Below are 19,448 nucleotides of genomic sequence, written 5' to 3'. Positions count from 1 at the left end.
TCAATTTTTTGACTTTTTATTTAGTTACTAATTATTATTTTTCATATATGGTGTATATACACCCATAGATAAAATGTCCCTATCCCTGGAGATGCCTTGAATTACTACAAAGCTTTGTTGATTGTGCTATTTCTAATCTCTTTGAAAAACAATACACATTGCAGGTAAACAAATTTACATGGTGAATATGTGAAATATGTTTGGGTGCACCCAAAACTAAATTAATCTTGTTTCTCTGGCATGTTAAATACTCAGGAAGTCAGGATCAGTATTCAGTAGACTGGCCGATGGACAAAAAGCTGTTACGCATCCATCATGACCTTGAACTCGTCGAAGCAAACAACTCCATCTCCATTCAGATCAAACCTGCGGATCATGGCGCGGCACTCCTCGATGCCGTGCTCTGACCCCAGCCTGGCGAGCATCCGCATCAGGCTCGCCGGCGTGATGCAGCCTTCGCCCTTCACCTCGTACATCGCGAACGCCTCCCTCAGCCCCCGGCACCGCTCCTCCTCTTCCTCTGTTTCCGGCCGCGCCACCAGCCGGAGGAACTCCTGCTCGTCCAGCAGCCGGTCTCCGTCGGTGTCGGCCAACGCCACGAGCGCCTCCGCGTCCTCCGCCGACACGTCCTCGCCCAGCGCCGCCTTCATGCACAGCCGCAGCTCTGCCGCCGAGATCCTGCCGTCGGCGTTGCGGTCGAAGGAGGCGAACACGCTACTGAAGCGCTCGGTCGTCGCGGCGTGCACCATCTTCGCTTCGCTTGCTTGCTTCGGTAATCACCTGAGATTCGTGGCTGTGGCAGCAGTGTGTGACTGTGCGTTAATGTGCTGGGAGCCTGGGATTACTCGCTTCTCGCTAGCTTTGCTTCTGGTTCTGGTGCTTGGCCTCAAGTGCCTATGCTTATGTGTATATATACAGGCGGCACAAGTACGTACGTACAAGCGTGCAGCTAGCTGGTTGTGTTGATCGGTTCAAGGCAAAATTATTGAAAGAATTGATGAGGCCAAGGAACGGGTCGGTTGACGGTGTCAATTCGTTTTCAGGCGTCGTCGAGCATGCATGGTCTTCTGTGACAGAATATTTTGTGAAAGCTGAAAGTTGAACCAGCACATCGGGAGTATATAATGCATGCATGCATGGGCCTTTCGTGACAGAATATTCCAGGCAAGCCAAGCCAGCCAGGGACTTTCGTCGGCTGCTACTAATATGTTATTCGGTGTCTACTCCCGAAGCTTTGACGTGTCATTCCCACCTAATCCCAGTAGCACGTCTTTGGCCACTCCTATTGGCTTCTTTGTAGACTTATCTGCCATTTGCAAGGTTATACCTCGGTCTGCAAATTTTGCCAGTACCTTGTCATCAAATGGATATTTTGTTATCATAGCCACTTGTTCCTTAAGATTAAAACTCCTTTTATTGTTAATAATATCGCGCATGAACTTAGCAATAGTGGGAATCTTCAATATATCTGTCACATGCAAAGAAACTCCGAGATTCGCGAGAGCTTGTAGGAAGGATGAATAGAGTGCATCATTTTTTTTCTGAAAGAACCAGTGTATCACTGGCATTCATATATTAAGCAGGGAGAAGATGGCAAATGCGTTCACGATCAAAAAGATTGATCATGGTGGTTACAACCGGTTTCGACTGAAAAGGAAAAGAAGGCATCTCAGCCTGGGTCACCGAGTGGTGTTTGTAGGCACTTTGCGCCGGCAAGCTTCCAGCAGTCCATGTCGCTACGGATGGCGGCCAGCGTGTCACTGATTTGTCTTGGCGAATTCCTAAAGATGCGATTGTTTCTCTCCGTCCATAGGGTGCATCATTTAAAGGTGGTCTGACAAAAGGAAGGGTTTTTGTTTGTTTTACCCCTCTGTTTTTCTTTCCTTGTCTCTTTACCTTTATCTTGATTTCTCGAAGTCTGACTTTTTTCTCCCATGATTGGATAGGGTGGTCTGGTATTTTTTGTCCACCCTTGTTCTTCGGTTCTATCAACTTCTGGTGCCGCTTCTTCTTCATTACTATCACCGTCGACAGATTTTGCGTCGGGGACAACTTCTCTGTCAGCCTCTTTTTCTACTTCATGATCTTGTGAATTTTGGGGGACATGTTCTTCCCGTTCTTCTTCCCCAAAGAGGTGTTATTTGTCTTCTTGGGTTTGGCTCTGACTGTCTCTTCTCTTCTTAGCTTGTTCCTTCTCGTACCATGCATGTCCTTTGTGGTCCTACGTTCTTTTACCACTACGAGTTTCAATTCCGTTAGCAGGAACAAGATTATCTTTATCCAATTGAGGAAGAATTTGGTTCTCTCCCGGCCGTTGGAGAGCTGACGCGCTCGCCGCACCTCCTCTCCTTCCCATGTGTGATGAGAGCGGTTGGATAAGGTAAGTCGGGTAGGTGAGAGAAATAGAAGAACGTTCGGGACGACTTACTTGTGTACCGAACGAATGGAAAAGGCTGACGTGGGTGATCTCATTCCTATAGGATTCATGTTTCATAATCAATGATCTATAAGACGGTCGGCGCCAGATCTGAAAATTCCGACGTTCGGAGAAATTCAATTCCGAACAAAAATTTGGGGGGGGGGGGGGGGGGGGGGGTTCACTCTTTGGAAAAAATACACTAGGCACATAATCAATTTACATGGTGAATATCTGAAATATATTTGCAGGTGCATAGAAAAACTAAATTAAACTTGTTTATCTGGCATATTAAATAATACTTCGTCGGTCCCAAAATAAAGGTCTCAACCATAGTACAATTTTATACTAGAGTTAGTACAAAGTTAAGACACTTAGGGCGCGTTTGGTTCAAGTTGTGAACAGTTACTGCATCACATACACTTCTCGACCCATCCTGGTTGAGCAAAAACAAACCCTAATGGGCCATCTGCAAGTTGTTTGGTTGCCTGGATCTAGGGTCCCTGCGTTAGGTAATACGCAAGTTCACTTTGTTTGGTTGCCTGCATTGCCCCAAGCGGCACATGAACACGGCGTTTGGTTGCATACGGCGTACATGGTGTGCTTACCTTGTACCCTAGTTAGTGAGCTTACCCACAGTGATCACACCTAGCACACCAACGCTGCAACACAACAATGGCGATGAACTGGGCGAAGATGATGAAGTTCTTCAGCTTCAAGCCAAACTGACGATCCACCTTAGCACATTCCACTTTGACACCTCCAACCTTGCCACTGTCAACACTGCTGCCTCCGTGCTTTCGGAGTAAGCTTGTTCTACTGCCTGCCTAGTCTTGAATCCTTTATGCATGGTTGTTGTTGCTATACGATGTCACTTGTGCACTGGCTTCTTCCGATGAATTGTAAACCCCTGAAGCCTTACCGATGAACACGGCATACCACTTGCTCTAGCAATGCACAAGAGCAAGAGTTGAAGCAGCAAATCAGTGGATCACACAAGTAGGAAGCAAAGTAGCACACAAACAACAATGGAGCAGAAGAGAAGAAGCAAAGCATGCATAATCATACGGCATAGCAAGTTCTACCTAGCACTACCATGGTGTTATCCTACCACCACATCCAAAAGAGGGTGTCGTCCTACCACCGCAAGTTCACCATCATCGTGAGGGGTTAGTATATACCACCTCACCAAAATATACAGACCATCAAATAGTTTTTCAGCCCCAGCTACACAAAATGTACGTCATCGTCGTCGTCGTCGTCGCCACCGCCATCGCCGTCGGGGATCATGCACGCTCACAGGCAGCACTACTCTAGTAGTAGTGCTTGCCAAGCCAGCTCCTGAACCACAGCACCCTGTGAGCGTCTGCCATGGGAACGAACCCAGCACCCCGGGCCTTGTTGTCAAGCAGGTGGCTGAGAGCTGTCATGAGAGCCTCGTCGCTGAAGCCACCCTGGGTCATGACAGCGCCATACAGGTCAGGGTGGACGTCGAGGGGCTTGCACTCCCTGATGGTTGTTGCCACCTCCTTCACCTCCTCAGTCATGCTGCAAAAGACATTGATCTCCTCCTCCATCAGGCCTCCTCTCTTCCTCTTCCTATCATGGACGGGGTCAAATGGGTTCTCGAAGGGCTTGTCAAGGCCATCAAGGACCTCGACGTCCGTGGTCCCAAGGAAGTCTGGCATGGGAAAACAAAGAGGCTCCCCCGAGACAATGGCATGCTTCCCAGTTGCCAGCCCGAAGGAGAAGATATGTTGAATCTGGCTGTAGTTCTGTATGGGTGTGTTGAGGAACTCAGCATCCCTTGGGTGGTCCTAAGAATGAAACACAAGTGTTGTTAGTTGCGATTAAGAGTAGGCAATGGTGGACAGTATGAAAAGGAAGAGGGTTGTGAGCTAGCCGCGACATGGCCGGCGTAGTGCTCTGCCTCCAGAACTATGGAACAAGTGTTCTCATCCCATGAGCCGCCGCTAAGGTCTCTCAGCTTGGACACTTGGATCCATCGACCTCTCCACTTCCTCAGGTGTTTGTACACCTGGCTGGCAGACACCTCCTGCCCACAGAACTCGAACACCTGCTTCGCAACGGTGTTCCAGTGCACCTCCTTGAAGCCCTTATCAGTCCTAACTGTTAGGGAACGTTGTATTTCAAAAATTTCCTACGATCACGCAAGATCTATCTAGGAGAAGCATAGCAACGAGCGGGAAGAGTGTCTCTACGTACCCCCGTAGACCGAAAGCGGAAGCGTTTAGTAACGCGGTTGATGTAGTTGAACATCTTCGCGATCCAACCGATCCAAGTACCGAACGCACGACACCGCCGCAATCCGCACAAGTTCAGCTCGGTGACGTCCCTCGAACTCTTGATCCAGTTGAGGCCGAGGGAGAGTTTCGTCAGCACGACGGCGTGGTGACGGTGATGATGAAGTTACCGACGCAGGGCTTCGCCTAAGCACTACGACAATATGACCGAGGTGGAAAACTGTGGAGGGAGGCACCGCACACGGGTAAGACAAATCTTGTGTCTATGGGGTGCCCCCCTCCCCCGTATATAAAGGAGTGGAGGAGGAGGAGGGCCGGCCAGAAGGGGCGCGCCCAAGGGGGGGATTCCTACTCCTAGTAGGAGTAGGTTTCCCCTTTTACTAGTCCAAGTAGGAGAAGCAGGAAAGAGAGGAAGAAGAGAAGGAAAAGGGGGACCAGCCCCCCTAGGCCTAGTCCAATTCGGACCAGCCCATGGGGGGGGGGGGTGCGCGGTGCTACCTCTTGAGCACTGCGTTGGTTTTCCCTTGAAGAGGAAAGGGTGATGCAGCAAAGTAGCGTAAGTATTTCCCTCAGTTTTTGAGAACCAAGGTATCAATCCAGTAGGAGGCCACGCTCAAGTCCCTTGCACCTACACAAACAAATAAGAACCTTGCAACCAATGCAATAAAGGGGTTGTCAATCCCTTCACGACCACTTGCAAAAGTGAGATCTGATAGAGATGATAAGATAATATTGTTGGTATTTTTATGATAAAGATTAAAAGTAAAGATTGCAAAATAAACAAAGATAGGAATAGATTGATGACGAAAGATTAATATGATGGAAAATAGATCCGGGGGGCCATAGGTTTCACTAGTGGCTTCTCTCAAGATAGCATAAGTATTACGGTGGGTGAACAAATTACTGTCGAGCAATTGATAGAATTGAGCATAGTTATGAGAATATCTATGTGTGATCATGTATATAGGCATCACGTCCGTGACAAGTACACCGACTCCTGCCTGCATCTACTAATATTACTCCACACATCGACCGCTATCCAGCATGCATCTAGAGTATTAAGTTCATAAGAACGGAGTAACGCTTTAAGCAAGATGACATGATGTAGAGGGATAAACTCATGCAATATGATATAAACACCATCTTTTTATCCTCGATGGCAACAATACAATATGTGTTGTTTCCCCTACTGTCATTGGGATCGAGCACCGCAAGATTGAACCCAAAGCTAAGCACTTCTCTCATTGCAAGAAAGATCAATCTAGTAGGCCAAACCAAACTGATAATTCGAAGAGACTTGGAAAGATAACCAATCATACATAAAAGAATTCAGAGAAGATTCAAATATTGTTCATAGATAATCTTGATCATAAACCCACAATTCATCGGATCTCGACAAACACACCGCAAAAGAAGATTACATGGAATAGATCTCCAAGAGAATCGAGGAGAACTTTGTATTGAGATCCAAAGAGAGAGAAGAAGCCATCTAGCTAATAACTATGGACCCGAAGGTCTGAGGTAAACTACTCACACATCATCGGAGAGGCTATGGTGTTGATGTTGAAGCCCTCCGTGATCAATGCCCCCTCCGCAGGACGCCGGAAAAGGCCCCACGATGGGATCTCACGGGTAAAGAAGGTTGCGGCGGTGGAATTAGGTTTTCGTGGTGCTCCTCGATGGTTTGGGGGTACGTAGGTATATATAGTAGAAAGAAGTAGGTCGGTGGAGCCACGAGGGGCCCACGAGGGTGGAGGGCGCGCCCAGGGGAGTAGGCACACCCCCTGCCTCGTGGCCTCCTCGTTGGTTGCTTGACGTCCACTCCAAGTCCTCTAGATCACGTTTGTTCCAAAAATCACGCTCCCGAAGGTTTCATTCCGTTTGGACTCCGTTTGATACTCTTTTTCTGCGAAACACTAAAATAGGCAAAAAAAACAGCAATTTGGGCTGGGCCTCCGGTTAATAGGTTAGTCCCAAAAATAATATAGAAGTGTATAAATAAGTCCATTAAACATCTAAAACAGAATATATAATAGCATGGAACAATAAAAAATTATAGATACGTTGGAGACGTATCAAGCATCCCCAAACTTAATTCCTGCTCGTCCTCGAGTAGTTAAATGATAAAAACAGTTTTTTTGATGTGGAATGCTTCTTAGCATAATTTTCAATGTAATTCTTTTTATTGTGGCATGAATATTTAGATCCGAAATATTCAAGATAAAATTTTAATGTTGATATAAAAGAAATAATACTTCAAACATGCTAATCAAGCAACTATGTCTTATCAAAATAACATAGCCAAAGAAAGCTTATCCCTACAAAATAATATAGTTAGGCCATGTTTCAATATCGTCACACAAACGTTCTCATCATGCATAACCCCGATGACAAGCCGAGCAATTGGTTCATAATTTTTAACGCGCTTCAACCTTTTCAACCCTTACGCAATATATGAGCGCAAGCCATGGATATAGCACTATGGGTGGAGTAAAGTATAATGATGGGGGTTATGAGAGAAGACAAAAAGATAGAAAGTCTCACATCGATGCGGCTAATCAATAGGTTATGGAGATGCCCATCGATTGATTTCAATGAGAGGAGTAGGGATTGCCATGCAACAGATGCAGTAGAGCTAGAAATGTATGAAAGCTCAACAAAAGAAACTAAGTGGGTGTGCATCGAACGTGCTTACTCACGAAGACCTTGGGCACTTTGAGGAAGCACATCATTGGAATATACAAGCCAAGTTCAATAATGAAAAATTCCCACTAGTATATGAAAGTGACAACATAGGAGACTCTCTATCATGAAGATCACGGTGCTACTTTGAAGCACAAGTGTGGAAAAAGGATAGTAACATTGTCCCTTCTCTCTTTTTCTCTCATTTTTCTCCCTTTTTTCTCTTTTTTTGGGCCTTCTCTTTTTTTATTTGGCCTCTTTTTTTATTTAGTCCGGAATCTCATCCCGACTTGTGGGGGAATCATAGTCTCCATCATCATTTCCTCACATGGGACAATGCTCTAATAATGATGATCATCACACTTTTATTACTTACAACTCAAGAATTACAACTCAATACTTAGAACAAAATATGACTCTATGTGAATGCTTCCGGCGGTGTACCGGGATATGCAATGAATCAAGAGTGACATGTATGAAAAATTATGAATGGTGGCTTTGCCACAAATACGATGTGAACTACATGATCATGCAAGGCAATATGACAATGATGAAGCGTGTCGTAATAAACGGAACGGTGGAAAGTTGCATGGCAATATATCTCGGAATGGCTATGGAAATGCCATGATAGGTGGGTATGGTGGCTGTTTTGAGGAAGATATAAGGAGGTTTATGTGTGATAGAGCGTATCATATCACGGGGTTTGGATGCACCGGTGAAGTTTGCACCAACTCTGAAGGTGAGAAAGGGCAATGCGCGGTACTGTAGAGGCTAGAAAATTGTGGAAGGTTGATGGTGCATATAATCCATGGACTCACATTAGTCATAAAGAACTCATATACTTATTGCAAAAGTTTATTAGCCCTTGAAGCAAAGTACTACTACGCATGCCCCTAGAGGGATAGATTGGTAGGAAAAGACCATCGCTCGTCCCCGACCGCCACTCATAAGGAAAGCAATAAAAGAACACCTTATGTGTCAAATTTGTCACACAACTTTTGCCATACGTGCATGCTACGGGAGTTGCCAACTTTAACACAAGTATTTCTCAATTTCACAGTTACTCAACTAGCACACTCTAATATTACCACCTTTATATCTCAAAACACTTATCAAGTATCTAACTTCTCATGATATTCAATGAACTCAATATGGAAGATTAATTTCACAATTAAAGCAAATTACCATGCTGTTTAAGACTCTCAAAATAATATAAGTGAAGCATGAGAGATCAATAATTTATATAAAATACAACCACCACCGTGCTCTAAAAGATATAAGTGCAGCACTAGAGCAAAACCTATATAGCTCAAAAGATATAAGTGAAGCACATAGAGTATTCTAACAAATTCCGAATCATGTGTGTCTCTCTCAAAAGGTGTGTACAGCGAGGATGATTGTGACAAACTAAAAAGCAAAGACTCAAATCATGCAAGACGCTCCAAACAAAACACATATCATGTGGTGAATAAAAATATAGATCCAAGTAAAGTTACAGATAGACGAAGACGAAAGAGGGGATGCCTTCCGGGGCATCCCCAAGCTTAAGCTTTTGGTTATCCTTAAATTTTAACTTGGGGTGCCATGGGCATCCCCAATCTTAGGCTCTTGCCAATCCTTGTTCCATAATCCATCAAATCTTTACCCAAAACTTGAAACACAACACAAAACTTAACAGAAAATCTCGTGAGCTTCGTTAGCGAAAGAAAACAAAACACCACTTCAAGGTACTGTAATGAACTCATTCTTTATTTGTATTGGTGTTAAACCTACTGTATTCCAACTTCTCTATGGTTTATAAGCTCTTTTACTAGCCATAGATTCATTAAAATAAGCAAACAACACGAGAAAAACAGAATCTGTCAAAAACAGAACATTCTGTAGTAATCTGTAACTAACGCAAACTTCTGGAACTCTAAAAATTCTACCAAATTAGGACGATCTATATAATTTGTTTATTAATCTCCTGCAATTGGAATCAGTATTATATCACGTTCTGGTAATTTTTAACAATTGTTTTGGTGAACAGAAAGTTTCTGGAATTTTCAGCAAGATCAAATAACTATCATCCAAGAAGATCCTATAGGTTTAACTTGGCACAAACACTAATTAAAACACAAAACCACATCTAAACAGAAGCTAGATGGAATATTTATTTCTAAACAGAACCAAAAAGCAAAAAGCTAAAAATAAAATTGGGTTGCCTCCCAACAAGCGCTATCGTTTAACGCCCCTAGCTAGGCAGAAAAGCGAGGATGGATCTAGGTATTGTCATACTAATGGTAAGGTAAATCATGAAAACTCCTTTCGTATTATCAATGTTCAGCAGCAAGTTTCCTTTGTGGCAAGCAAAAGTAATCAAAGGGGTTGAATTTAATAGGACAAAAGTCCCCAAGATCAAGCTCGGGAGGTACGGGTTCCTCCCTTGGCCCCTTATATTACACAACCAATTCATAATTACAAGCGTTCTTTTGACAAAATGTCACAAGTCTTTGCTCAAGAGAAAAACCTAACCCATTATTCTGAATAGCAAAGTCATCATTAAGTTCAGAAATTCTATCAACTAGAACATCAGTAGGAACCTTTTTTCTAAGGTTTTCATTATAAGCAACATGATCCAAAGATTGTAAACGCATTATATCTTCTTGATTAAAAAGGATAGCTTCTATGGGAGGATGACCAGCATCCACCCTATAATGCGCAAAAATTTCTTTAGCTTCTTTCATTATAAATCTGAACGCATGAGCCAAAAAGATAGTTGCGGCACGCTTATCAGAAGAGTACTCAATATTAGAAAATTCTAGGAAAATTCTATGTATGCAAGGATGCATATGAAGAAATTGCCTTTCAAGTTCAACTACGAGCAAGGATATTGCATCCGCAAGACTACTAGTTCTATGATAGAACCACCCATAATTTGCAAAGCACCGGCACAAGTAAAGAAATCTTGAATAACTCCCTTCCCAATAATATTACCACTACCGACTCGAAACTTTTTTGTATGCAAGATAGTAGGTTCCTGAGGAGGATCATTGAAAGCATCAAAATTTTCCATGTTATTATTATCGCTCTTATCAACGATAACCTCCTCAGATTCAGACATAACGGCAGCAAACTCAATGAAGACGAGAAAAGAGGGAACGGAAAAGAGGGCGAATAAAACGAAAAGGGTGAAGTGGGGGAGAGGAAAATGAGAGGCAAATGGCAAATAATGTAATGCGAGGGATAAGAGTTTGTGATGGGTACTTGGTATGTCTTGACTTGTGCGTAGATTCCCCGGCAACGGCGCTAGAAATGGCTCGTTGACGGGAAATCAAATCTTGACTTGACTTGGCGCACACCTCCCCGGCAACGGCGCTAGAAATCCTTCTTGCTACCTCTTGAACACTGCGTTGGTTTTCCCTTGAAGAGGAAAGGGTGATGCAGCAAAGCAGCGTAAGTATTTCCCTTAGTTTTTGAGAACCAAGGTATCAATCCAATAGGAGGCCACGCTCAAGTCCCTTGCACCTACACAAACAAATAAGAACCTTGCAACCAACGCGATAAAGGGGTTGTCAATCCCTTCACGGCCACTTGCAAAAGTAAGATCTGATAGAGATGATAAGATAATATTTTTGGTATTTTTATGATAAAGATTAAAAGTAAAGATTGCAAAATAAACAAAGATAGGCATAGCTTGATGACGGAAGATTAATATGATGGAAAATAGACCCGGGGGCCATAGGTTTCACTAGTGGCTTCTCTCAAGATAGCATAAGTATTACGGTAGGTGAACAAATTACTGTCGAGCAATTGATAGAATTGAGCATAGTAGGTATCATGTCCGTCACAAGTAAACCGACTCCTGCCTGCATCTACTAATATTACTCCACACATCGACCGCTATCCAGCATGCATCTAGAGTATTAAGTTCATAAGAACGGAGTAACTATTTAAGCAAGATGACATGATGTAGAGGGATAAACTCATGCAATATGATATAAACACCATCTTTTTATCCTCGATGACAACAATACAATACGTGTCATTTCCCCTACTGTCACTGGGATCGAGCACCGCAAGATTGAACCCAAAGCCAAGCACTTCTCCCATTGCAAGAAAGATCAATCTAGTAGGCCAAACCAAACTGATAATTCGAAGAGACTTGCAAAGATAACCAATCATACATAAAAGAATTCAGAGAAGATTCAAATATTGTTCATAGATAATCTTGATCATAAACCCACAATTCATCGGATCTCGACAAACACACCGCAAAAGAAGATTACATCGAATAGATCTCCAAGAGAATCGAGGAGAACTTTGTATTGAGATCAAAAGAGAGAGAAGAAGCCATCTAGCTAATAACTATGGACCCGAAGGTCTGAGGTAAACTACTCACACATCATCGGAGAGGCTATGGTGTTGATGTTGAAGCCCTCCGTGATCAATGCCCCCTCCGGCAGGACGCCGGAAAAGGCCCCAAGATGGGATCTCACGGGTAAAGACGGTTGCGGCGGTGGAATTAGGTTTTCATGGTGCTCCTCGATGGTTTGGGGGTGCGTAGGTATATATAGGAGGAAGAAGTAGGTCGGTGGAGCCACGAGGGGCCCCCGAGGGTGGAGGGCGCGCCCAGGGGGGTAGGCGCGCCCCTTGCCTCGTGGCCTCCTCGTTGGTTTCTTGACGTCCACTCCAAGCCCTCTGGATCACGTCTGTTCCAAAAATCATGCTCCCGAAGGTTTCATTCCGTTTGGACTCCGTTTGATATTCTTTTTCTGTGAAACACTGAAATAGGCAAAAAAACAGCAATTTGGGCTAGGCCTCCGGTTAATAGGTTAGTCCCAAAAATAATATAGAAGTGTATAAATAAGCCCATTACACATCCAAAATAGAAAATATAATAGCATGGAACAATAAAAAATTATAGATACGTTGGAGACGTATCACGCGGCCTCCCCTTGTGGCTCTTCTCTCCTTTCCACTAAGGCCCATGAAGGCCCAATACTTCCCCTGGCGAATTCCCGTAACTCTCCGGTACTCCAAAAAAACCCGAACCACTCAGAACCTTTCCGATGTCCGAATATAGCCTTCCAATATATCGATCTTTATGTCGCGAACATTTCGATACTCTTTGTCATATCCGTGATCTCATTCAGGACTCCGAACAAACTTCGGTCATTAAATCACATAACTCATAATACAAATCATCATCGAACGTTAAGCGTGCGGACCCTACGGGTTCGAGAACTATGTAGACATGACCGAGACACATCTCCGGTCAATAACCAATAGTGGAACCTGGATACTCATATTGGCTCCTACATATTCTACGAAGATCTTTATCGGTCAAACCGCATAACAACATATGTCGTTCCCTTTGTCATTGGTATATGTTACTTGCCCGAGATTCGATCGTCGGTATCATCATACCTAGTTCAATCTCGTTACCGGCAAGTCTCTTTACTCGTTTTGTAATGCATCATCCTGCAATTAACTCATTAGGCACATTGTTTGCAAGGCTTATAGTGATGTGCATTACCGAGAGGGCCCAGAGATACCTCTCCGACAATCGGAGTGACAAATCCTAATCTCGATCTGTGCCAAGTCAACAAGCACCATCTGAGGCACCTGTAGAGTATCTTTATAATCACCTAGTTACGTTGTGACGTTTGATAGCACACTAAGTGTTCCTCTGGTATTCGGGAGTTGCATAATCTCATAGTCATTGGAACATGTATAAGTCATGAAGTAAGCAATAGCAACAAACTAAACGATTATAGTGCTAAGCAAACGGATGGGTCTTGTCCATCACATCATTCTCTAATGATGTTATCCCGTTCATGAAATGACACCACATGTCTATGGCTAGGAAACTTAACCATCTTTGATTAACAAGCTAGTCAAGCAGAGGCATACTAGGGACACTCTGTTTTGTCTATGTATTCACACATGTACTAAGTTTCCGGTTAATACAATTCTAGCATGAATTATAAACATTTATCATGATATAAGGAAATATAAATAACAACTTTATTATTGGCTCTAGGGCATATTTCCTTCAGTCTCCCACTTGCACTACAGTCAATAATTTAGTTCACATCGCCATGTGATTTAACACCAATAGTTCACATCACCATGTGATTAGTTCACATCGCCATGTGACTAATACCCAAAAGGTTTACTAGAGTCAGTAATCTAGTTCACATCGCTGTGTGATTAATAAGGTGTGATCATGTTTTGCTTGTGAGAGAAATTTAGTCAACGGGTCTGCCACATTTAGAGCCGTATGTATTTTGCAAATTTTGTATGTCTACAATGCTCTGCATGGAGCTACTCTAGCTAATTGCTCCAACTTTTAATATGTATATATATCGAGACTCAGAGTCATCTAGATCGGTGTCAAAGCTTGCATCGCGTAATTCTTTACGACGAACTTTTTGTCACATCCATAACCAAGAAATATTTCCTTAGTCCTCCAAGGATAATTTTGACCGCTGTCCAGTGATCTACTCCTGGATCACTATTATACACCTTTGCCAAACTCATGGCGAGGTACACAATAGGTCTGGTATACAGCATGACATACTTTATAGAACCTATGGCTGAGGCATAGGGAATGACTTTCATTGTCTCTCTATCTTCTGCCATGGTCGGGTTTTGAGTCTTACTCAACTTCATACATTACAATTCAGGAAAGAACTCCTTCTTTGACTGATCCATTTTGAACTCCTTCAAAATCTTATCAAGGTATGTACTCATTGAAAAACTTATCGTGCGTCTTGATCTATCTCTATAGATCTTGATGCCCAATATGTAAGTAGCTTTTACCGAGGTCTTTCTTTTCAAATACTCCTTTCAAATACTCCTTTATACTTTCCATAAAATTCTACATCATTTCTGATGAACAATATGTCATTCACATATACTTATCAGAAAGGTTGTAGTGCTCCCACTCATTTTCTTGTAAATACAGGCTTCACCGCAAGTCTGTATAAAACTATATGCTTTGATCAACTCATTAAAGCTTATATTCCAACTCCGAGATGCTTGCACCAGCCCATAGATGGATCGCTGGAGCTTGCACACTTTGTTAGCACCTTTAGGATCGACAAAACCTTATGGTTGTATCATATACAACTCTCTTTTAATAAATCCATTAAGGAATGCAGTTTTGATATCCATCTGCCAAATTTCATAAAATGCTGCAATTTCTAACATGATTCGGACAGACTTTAAACATAGATACGAGTGAGAAACTCTCATCATAGTCAACACCTTGAACTTATCGAAAACCTTTTGCAACAATTCGAGCTTTGTAGATAGTAACACTACTATCAGCGTCCGTCTTCCTCTTGAAGATCCATTTAATCTCAATGGCTCGCCGATCATCGGGAAAGTCAATCAAAGTCCATACTTTGTTCTCATACATGGATCCTATCTCAGATTTCATGGCCTACAGCCATTTTGCGGAATCTGGGCTCATCATCGCTTCCTCATAGTTCGTAGGTTCGTCATGGTCAAGTAACATGACTTCCAGAACAGGATTACCGTACCACTCTGGTTGACCTACGATGTTCGGTAGTAATTTGATCGGAAGTTTCATGATCATCATCATTAGCTTCCTCACTAATTGATGTACGAATCACTGGAACTTATTTCTATGATGAACTACTTTCCAATAAGGGAGCAGGTACAATTACCTCATCAAGTTCTACTTTTCTCCAACTCACTTCTTTCGAGAGAAACTCCTTCTCTAGAAAGGATCCATTCTTAGCAATGAATATCTTGCCTTCGGATCTGTGATAGAAGGTGTACCCAACAATTTCTGTTGGGTATCCTATGAAGACGCACTTCTCTGATTTGGGTTTGAGCTTATGAGGCTGAAACTTTTTCACATAAGCATCGCAACTCCGAACTTTAAGAAACGACAACTTGGGTTTCTTGCCAAACCACAGTTCATATGGTGTCGTCTCAACGGATTTAGATGGTGCCCTATTTAACGTGAATGCAGCCGTCTCTAATGCATAACCCCAAAACAATAGTGGTAAATCGGTAAGAGGCATCATAGATCGCACCATATCTAATCAAGTACGGTTACGACGTTCGGACACACCATTACACTTTGGTGTTCCAGGTGGCGTGAGTTACGAAACTATTTCACATTGTTTCAAATGAAGACCAAACTCGTAACTCAAATATTCGCCTCCACGATCAGATCGTAGAAGCTTTATTTTCTTGTTATGATGATTTTCCACTTCACTCTTAAATTCTTTAAACTTTTCAAATATTTTAGACTTTATGTTTCATCAAGTAGATATATGTAGGAGATATGCCCTAGAGGCAATAATAAATGTTATTGATTATCTCCCTGTTCATAATGAGGTTTATGTTCCATGCTATAACTGCAATGATTCTCGAGTCTGCAAATAAAACGAGGCTTGGAGGGAAACTCATGTGCACGTGTGGGATAATAAATGGTAAAATGTATTCCTAGTCAAGCCTCTATGACTGGCTCAAGTATTGCATGATGATCCTTTTTTCCTGATCATGGGCATGACTATGCCGGCAATTTTGAGGGCACAATTATTAGTAGAACACTTGTGTTGAATCGACCCAATTTGATGTTATGCTATGAGATACATTCATCACAAGTTAATGGTTAATAACACAGAGAAGTTAATGTTTTCACAATTCCTTAGACCATGAGAGTATCGAGTTCCTTCATACTTGCTTCATGAACTTTGGGGTTTGTTAAACGTCATCCATAACTGGGTGGCTATTACGGCGGCTTACGGGTTCACGGAAAAGTATGGCAAGTAACGAGATAGCTCAAGATTCGGATTTGCTCCTCCGACGATGGAGAGATATACTCGGGCCCTCTCGGTGTAGCGGTATCCATCATCGTCTGGCCAGACACATTGTGATTTGATCACTGGGATGCTGGAACACAGAAACGAGAAAAGAGAACAAAACTGGTAACGAGGTAACTTTCATGGTGGACAAATTGTTGATCCACAGGAATGCAATAAATCTCACCTCGGGTGTTTGTGACATATCGCGAAGCAACAGGAATAGCTCACGGCAACTGGAGGTTCACTCGAATATTCATTCGTGTGGGTATAGGGGTCAATATGGGTGTCCACGGCTCCGATGTTGATCATTGATCGGAAGAGGTTCTAGGTCATGTCTATACTTCACCGAACCTATAGGGTCACACGCCTAAGGGTCGTCTATCTACTGAATACTAGACAGGGAGTCTGAGAGAAAGTTTTCTAAAAAGGTTTTTCGGAGACATCAGAAAAGTTCTGAAAAGAGAGGTCACCGCATGAGTTCTGGTGAAACCGAAAAAGTTGTTTCGGGGTATGCCATTAAGTCAAAATGGTTTCGGCACATGCCTGATACTTCTTGGAGGGTGCCAGATTCATTCTGGAAACTTTTTGGAATTTTCAGAAATAAAAACCGAAAATGTTTCGGAGCTGCCGGTACCACTTTGGTTGTTTTTCGCAGATGAAATTCACTAATGTGAATTTTTTTCAGAACGAATCCAAAGTCATTTTAGTGGGTATTGGAATTATTCTAAGACCCACAGAAATATTTTCGGATTTAATGGACGCAAAAAATTTTCTTCATGAATAGTGAAAACGCATTCTTGTTTGCTTTTCGCAGATGAAAATCACTAAACCGAAATTGTTTCGGAACGCGTTGAAAATTATTTTAGTGGGTACTGGAAATGTTCTGAGCCCACATAAATATTTTCAGTTCGAACGGATGCTGAAAAATGTCGTCATGAATAGTGAAAGTGCTTTTTGCTTGGCTTCTTGGTGAAGCCACCTTGAGGGCCTTTTTGGTATTTCCCCCCTTCGCTTCTTGGAGAAGCCACCCTTGGGCTTGGCCTATAAATAGGGTGGAGGGGGCTGCCTAAAGGATCATCCCTTGATCTCATACACATGCCATGCATTATCTGGCTTCTTCTCTCCCTCCCACAAAAAGAGTTTCGTAGAGCCGTAAGGCTGTCTGGGTTCCGGCAGGAACTAGTTCTGGACGGCGAAGCCCTGCCGGATAGATGACACCGTATGTGTGCAACCCCGTAGAGAGGTCCTAGTTTCGATCCTTTTGCCCGAGGGGCTGTTTTGAGAGTGCCTCCCGAAGGGCTGTCCAAGTGACGGTCCGAGTTCTGTGAATCCTCCCGAAGGGCTGTCCGAGTGACCGTCCGAGTTTTGAGGGTCCTCCCGAAGGGCTGTCCGCGACACCGTCCGAGGGACTGTCCGACCGCCTCCCGGAGGGCTATCCGTGGGGCGGATGAGGGTATACATCCTCGCGGTTGGGAGGTTGTAAGTCCTAGCTGCGGGGATCTGCACTGCCGTTCGTCATCGACTCTACTTCCGCTGCGCTACGAGTCGGTAGCGAAAAAGATCAAACCATGTATGCAGTGTCCATAGTGGTCCTGGGCTGGTGCATAGGTCAGAATTTTTTTGTTTTCTGTCGCGTTCCCCAACAATATACCCATATCTGCTCAAATCATCTGTGAAGGTTAGAAAATAATGATACCCGCCGCGAGCCTCAACACTCATCGGACTGCATACATCAGTATGTATTATTTCCAACAAGTCTGTTGCTCGCTCCATTGTTCCGGAGAACGGAGTCTTAGTCATCTTGCCCATGAGGCATGGTTCGCAAGCATCAAGTGATTCATAATCAAATGATTCCAAAAGCCCATCAGCATGGAGTTTCTTTATGCGCTTTACACCAATATGACCTAAACGGCAGTGCCACAAATATGTTGCACTATCATTATCAACTTTGCATCTTTTCGCATCAATATTATGAATATGTGTATCATTACGATCGAGATTCAATAAACCATTTATATTAAGTGTATGACCATAGAAGGTTTTATTCATGTGAACAGAACAACAATCATTCTTTGACTTAAATGAATAACCGTATTGCAATAAACATGATCCAATCATATTCATGCTCAGCGCAGACACCAAATAACATTTATTTTGGTCCAACACTAATCTCGAAGGTAGAGGGAGTGTGCGATGGTGATCTTATCAACCTTGGAATAATTTCCAACACACATCGTCACTTCGCCCATAACTAGTGTGTGTTCATTCTGCAACTCCTGTTTTAGTTACTACTCTTAGCAACTAAACCAGCATCAAATACTGAGGGGTTGCTATGAACACTAGTAAAGTACACACCAATAGCATGTATATCAAATATACTTTTGTTCACTTTGCCATCCTTCTTATCCGCCAAGTATCTAGGGCAGTTCCACTTCCAGTGACCATTTTCTTTGCAGTAGAAGCACTCAGTACCAGGCTTGGGTCTAGCTTTGGGCTTCTTCATGGGAGTGGCAACTTGCTTATCATTCTTCTTGAAGTTCCCTTTCTTTCCCTTGCCCTTTTACTTGAAACTAGTGGTCTTGTCAACCATCAACATTTGATGCTTTTCTCGATTTCTACCTTCGTCGATTTCAGCATCGCGAAGAGCTCGGGAATCGTTTTTGTCATCCCTTGCATATTATAGTTCATCACGAAGTTCCAGTAACTTGGTGATAGTGACTAGAGAACTCTGTCAATCACTATTTTATCTGGAAGATTAACTCCCACTTGATTCAAGAAATTGTAGTACTCAGACAATCTGAGCACATGCTCACTGGTTGAGCTATTCTCCCCCATCTTGTAGGCAAAGTACTTGTCAAAGGTCTCATACCTCTCGACTCGGGTATGAGTCTGAAATACCAATTTCAGCTCTTGGAATGTCTTATATGCTCCGTGGCGTTCAAAACATTTTTGAAGTCCCAGTTCTAAGCCGTAAAGCATGGTGCACTAAACTATCATACCGAGCTTGCCAAACGTTCATAATGTCTGTTATCTGCTCCTGCAATACGTCCGTCACCTAGCGGTGCATCAAGGACATAATTCTTCTGTGCAACAATGAGGATAATCCTCAGATTGCGGACCTAGTCCGCAGCATTTCTACTATCATCTTTCAACATAGTTTTTCTCTAGGAACATATCAAAAAATAAACGGGGAGCTACATCGCGAGCTATTGTCTACAACATAGTTATGCAAATACTATCATGACTAAGTTCATG

At 43.0% G+C, this 19,448-nt stretch overlaps 1 protein-coding gene across 1 annotated transcript; it reads right to left on the bottom strand.

Moving 5' to 3' along the window:
* Positions 1-302: 302 nt before the first annotated feature.
* Positions 303-749, bottom strand: LOC123075734 (putative calcium-binding protein CML19). Its single transcript, XM_044498270.1, has one exon. The coding sequence runs from the start codon at positions 747-749 to the stop codon at positions 303-305; it is 447 nt and encodes a 148-aa protein (XP_044354205.1).
* Positions 750-19,448: the final 18,699 nt, after the last annotated feature.

Source organism: Triticum aestivum, chromosome 3D (genome assembly GCF_018294505.1).
Source record: "Triticum aestivum cultivar Chinese Spring chromosome 3D, IWGSC CS RefSeq v2.1, whole genome shotgun sequence".
In the NCBI taxonomy this organism is placed as follows: Eukaryota; Viridiplantae; Streptophyta; class Magnoliopsida; order Poales; family Poaceae; genus Triticum; species Triticum aestivum.
This window is presented reverse-complemented; position numbering and strand designations above follow the sequence as displayed.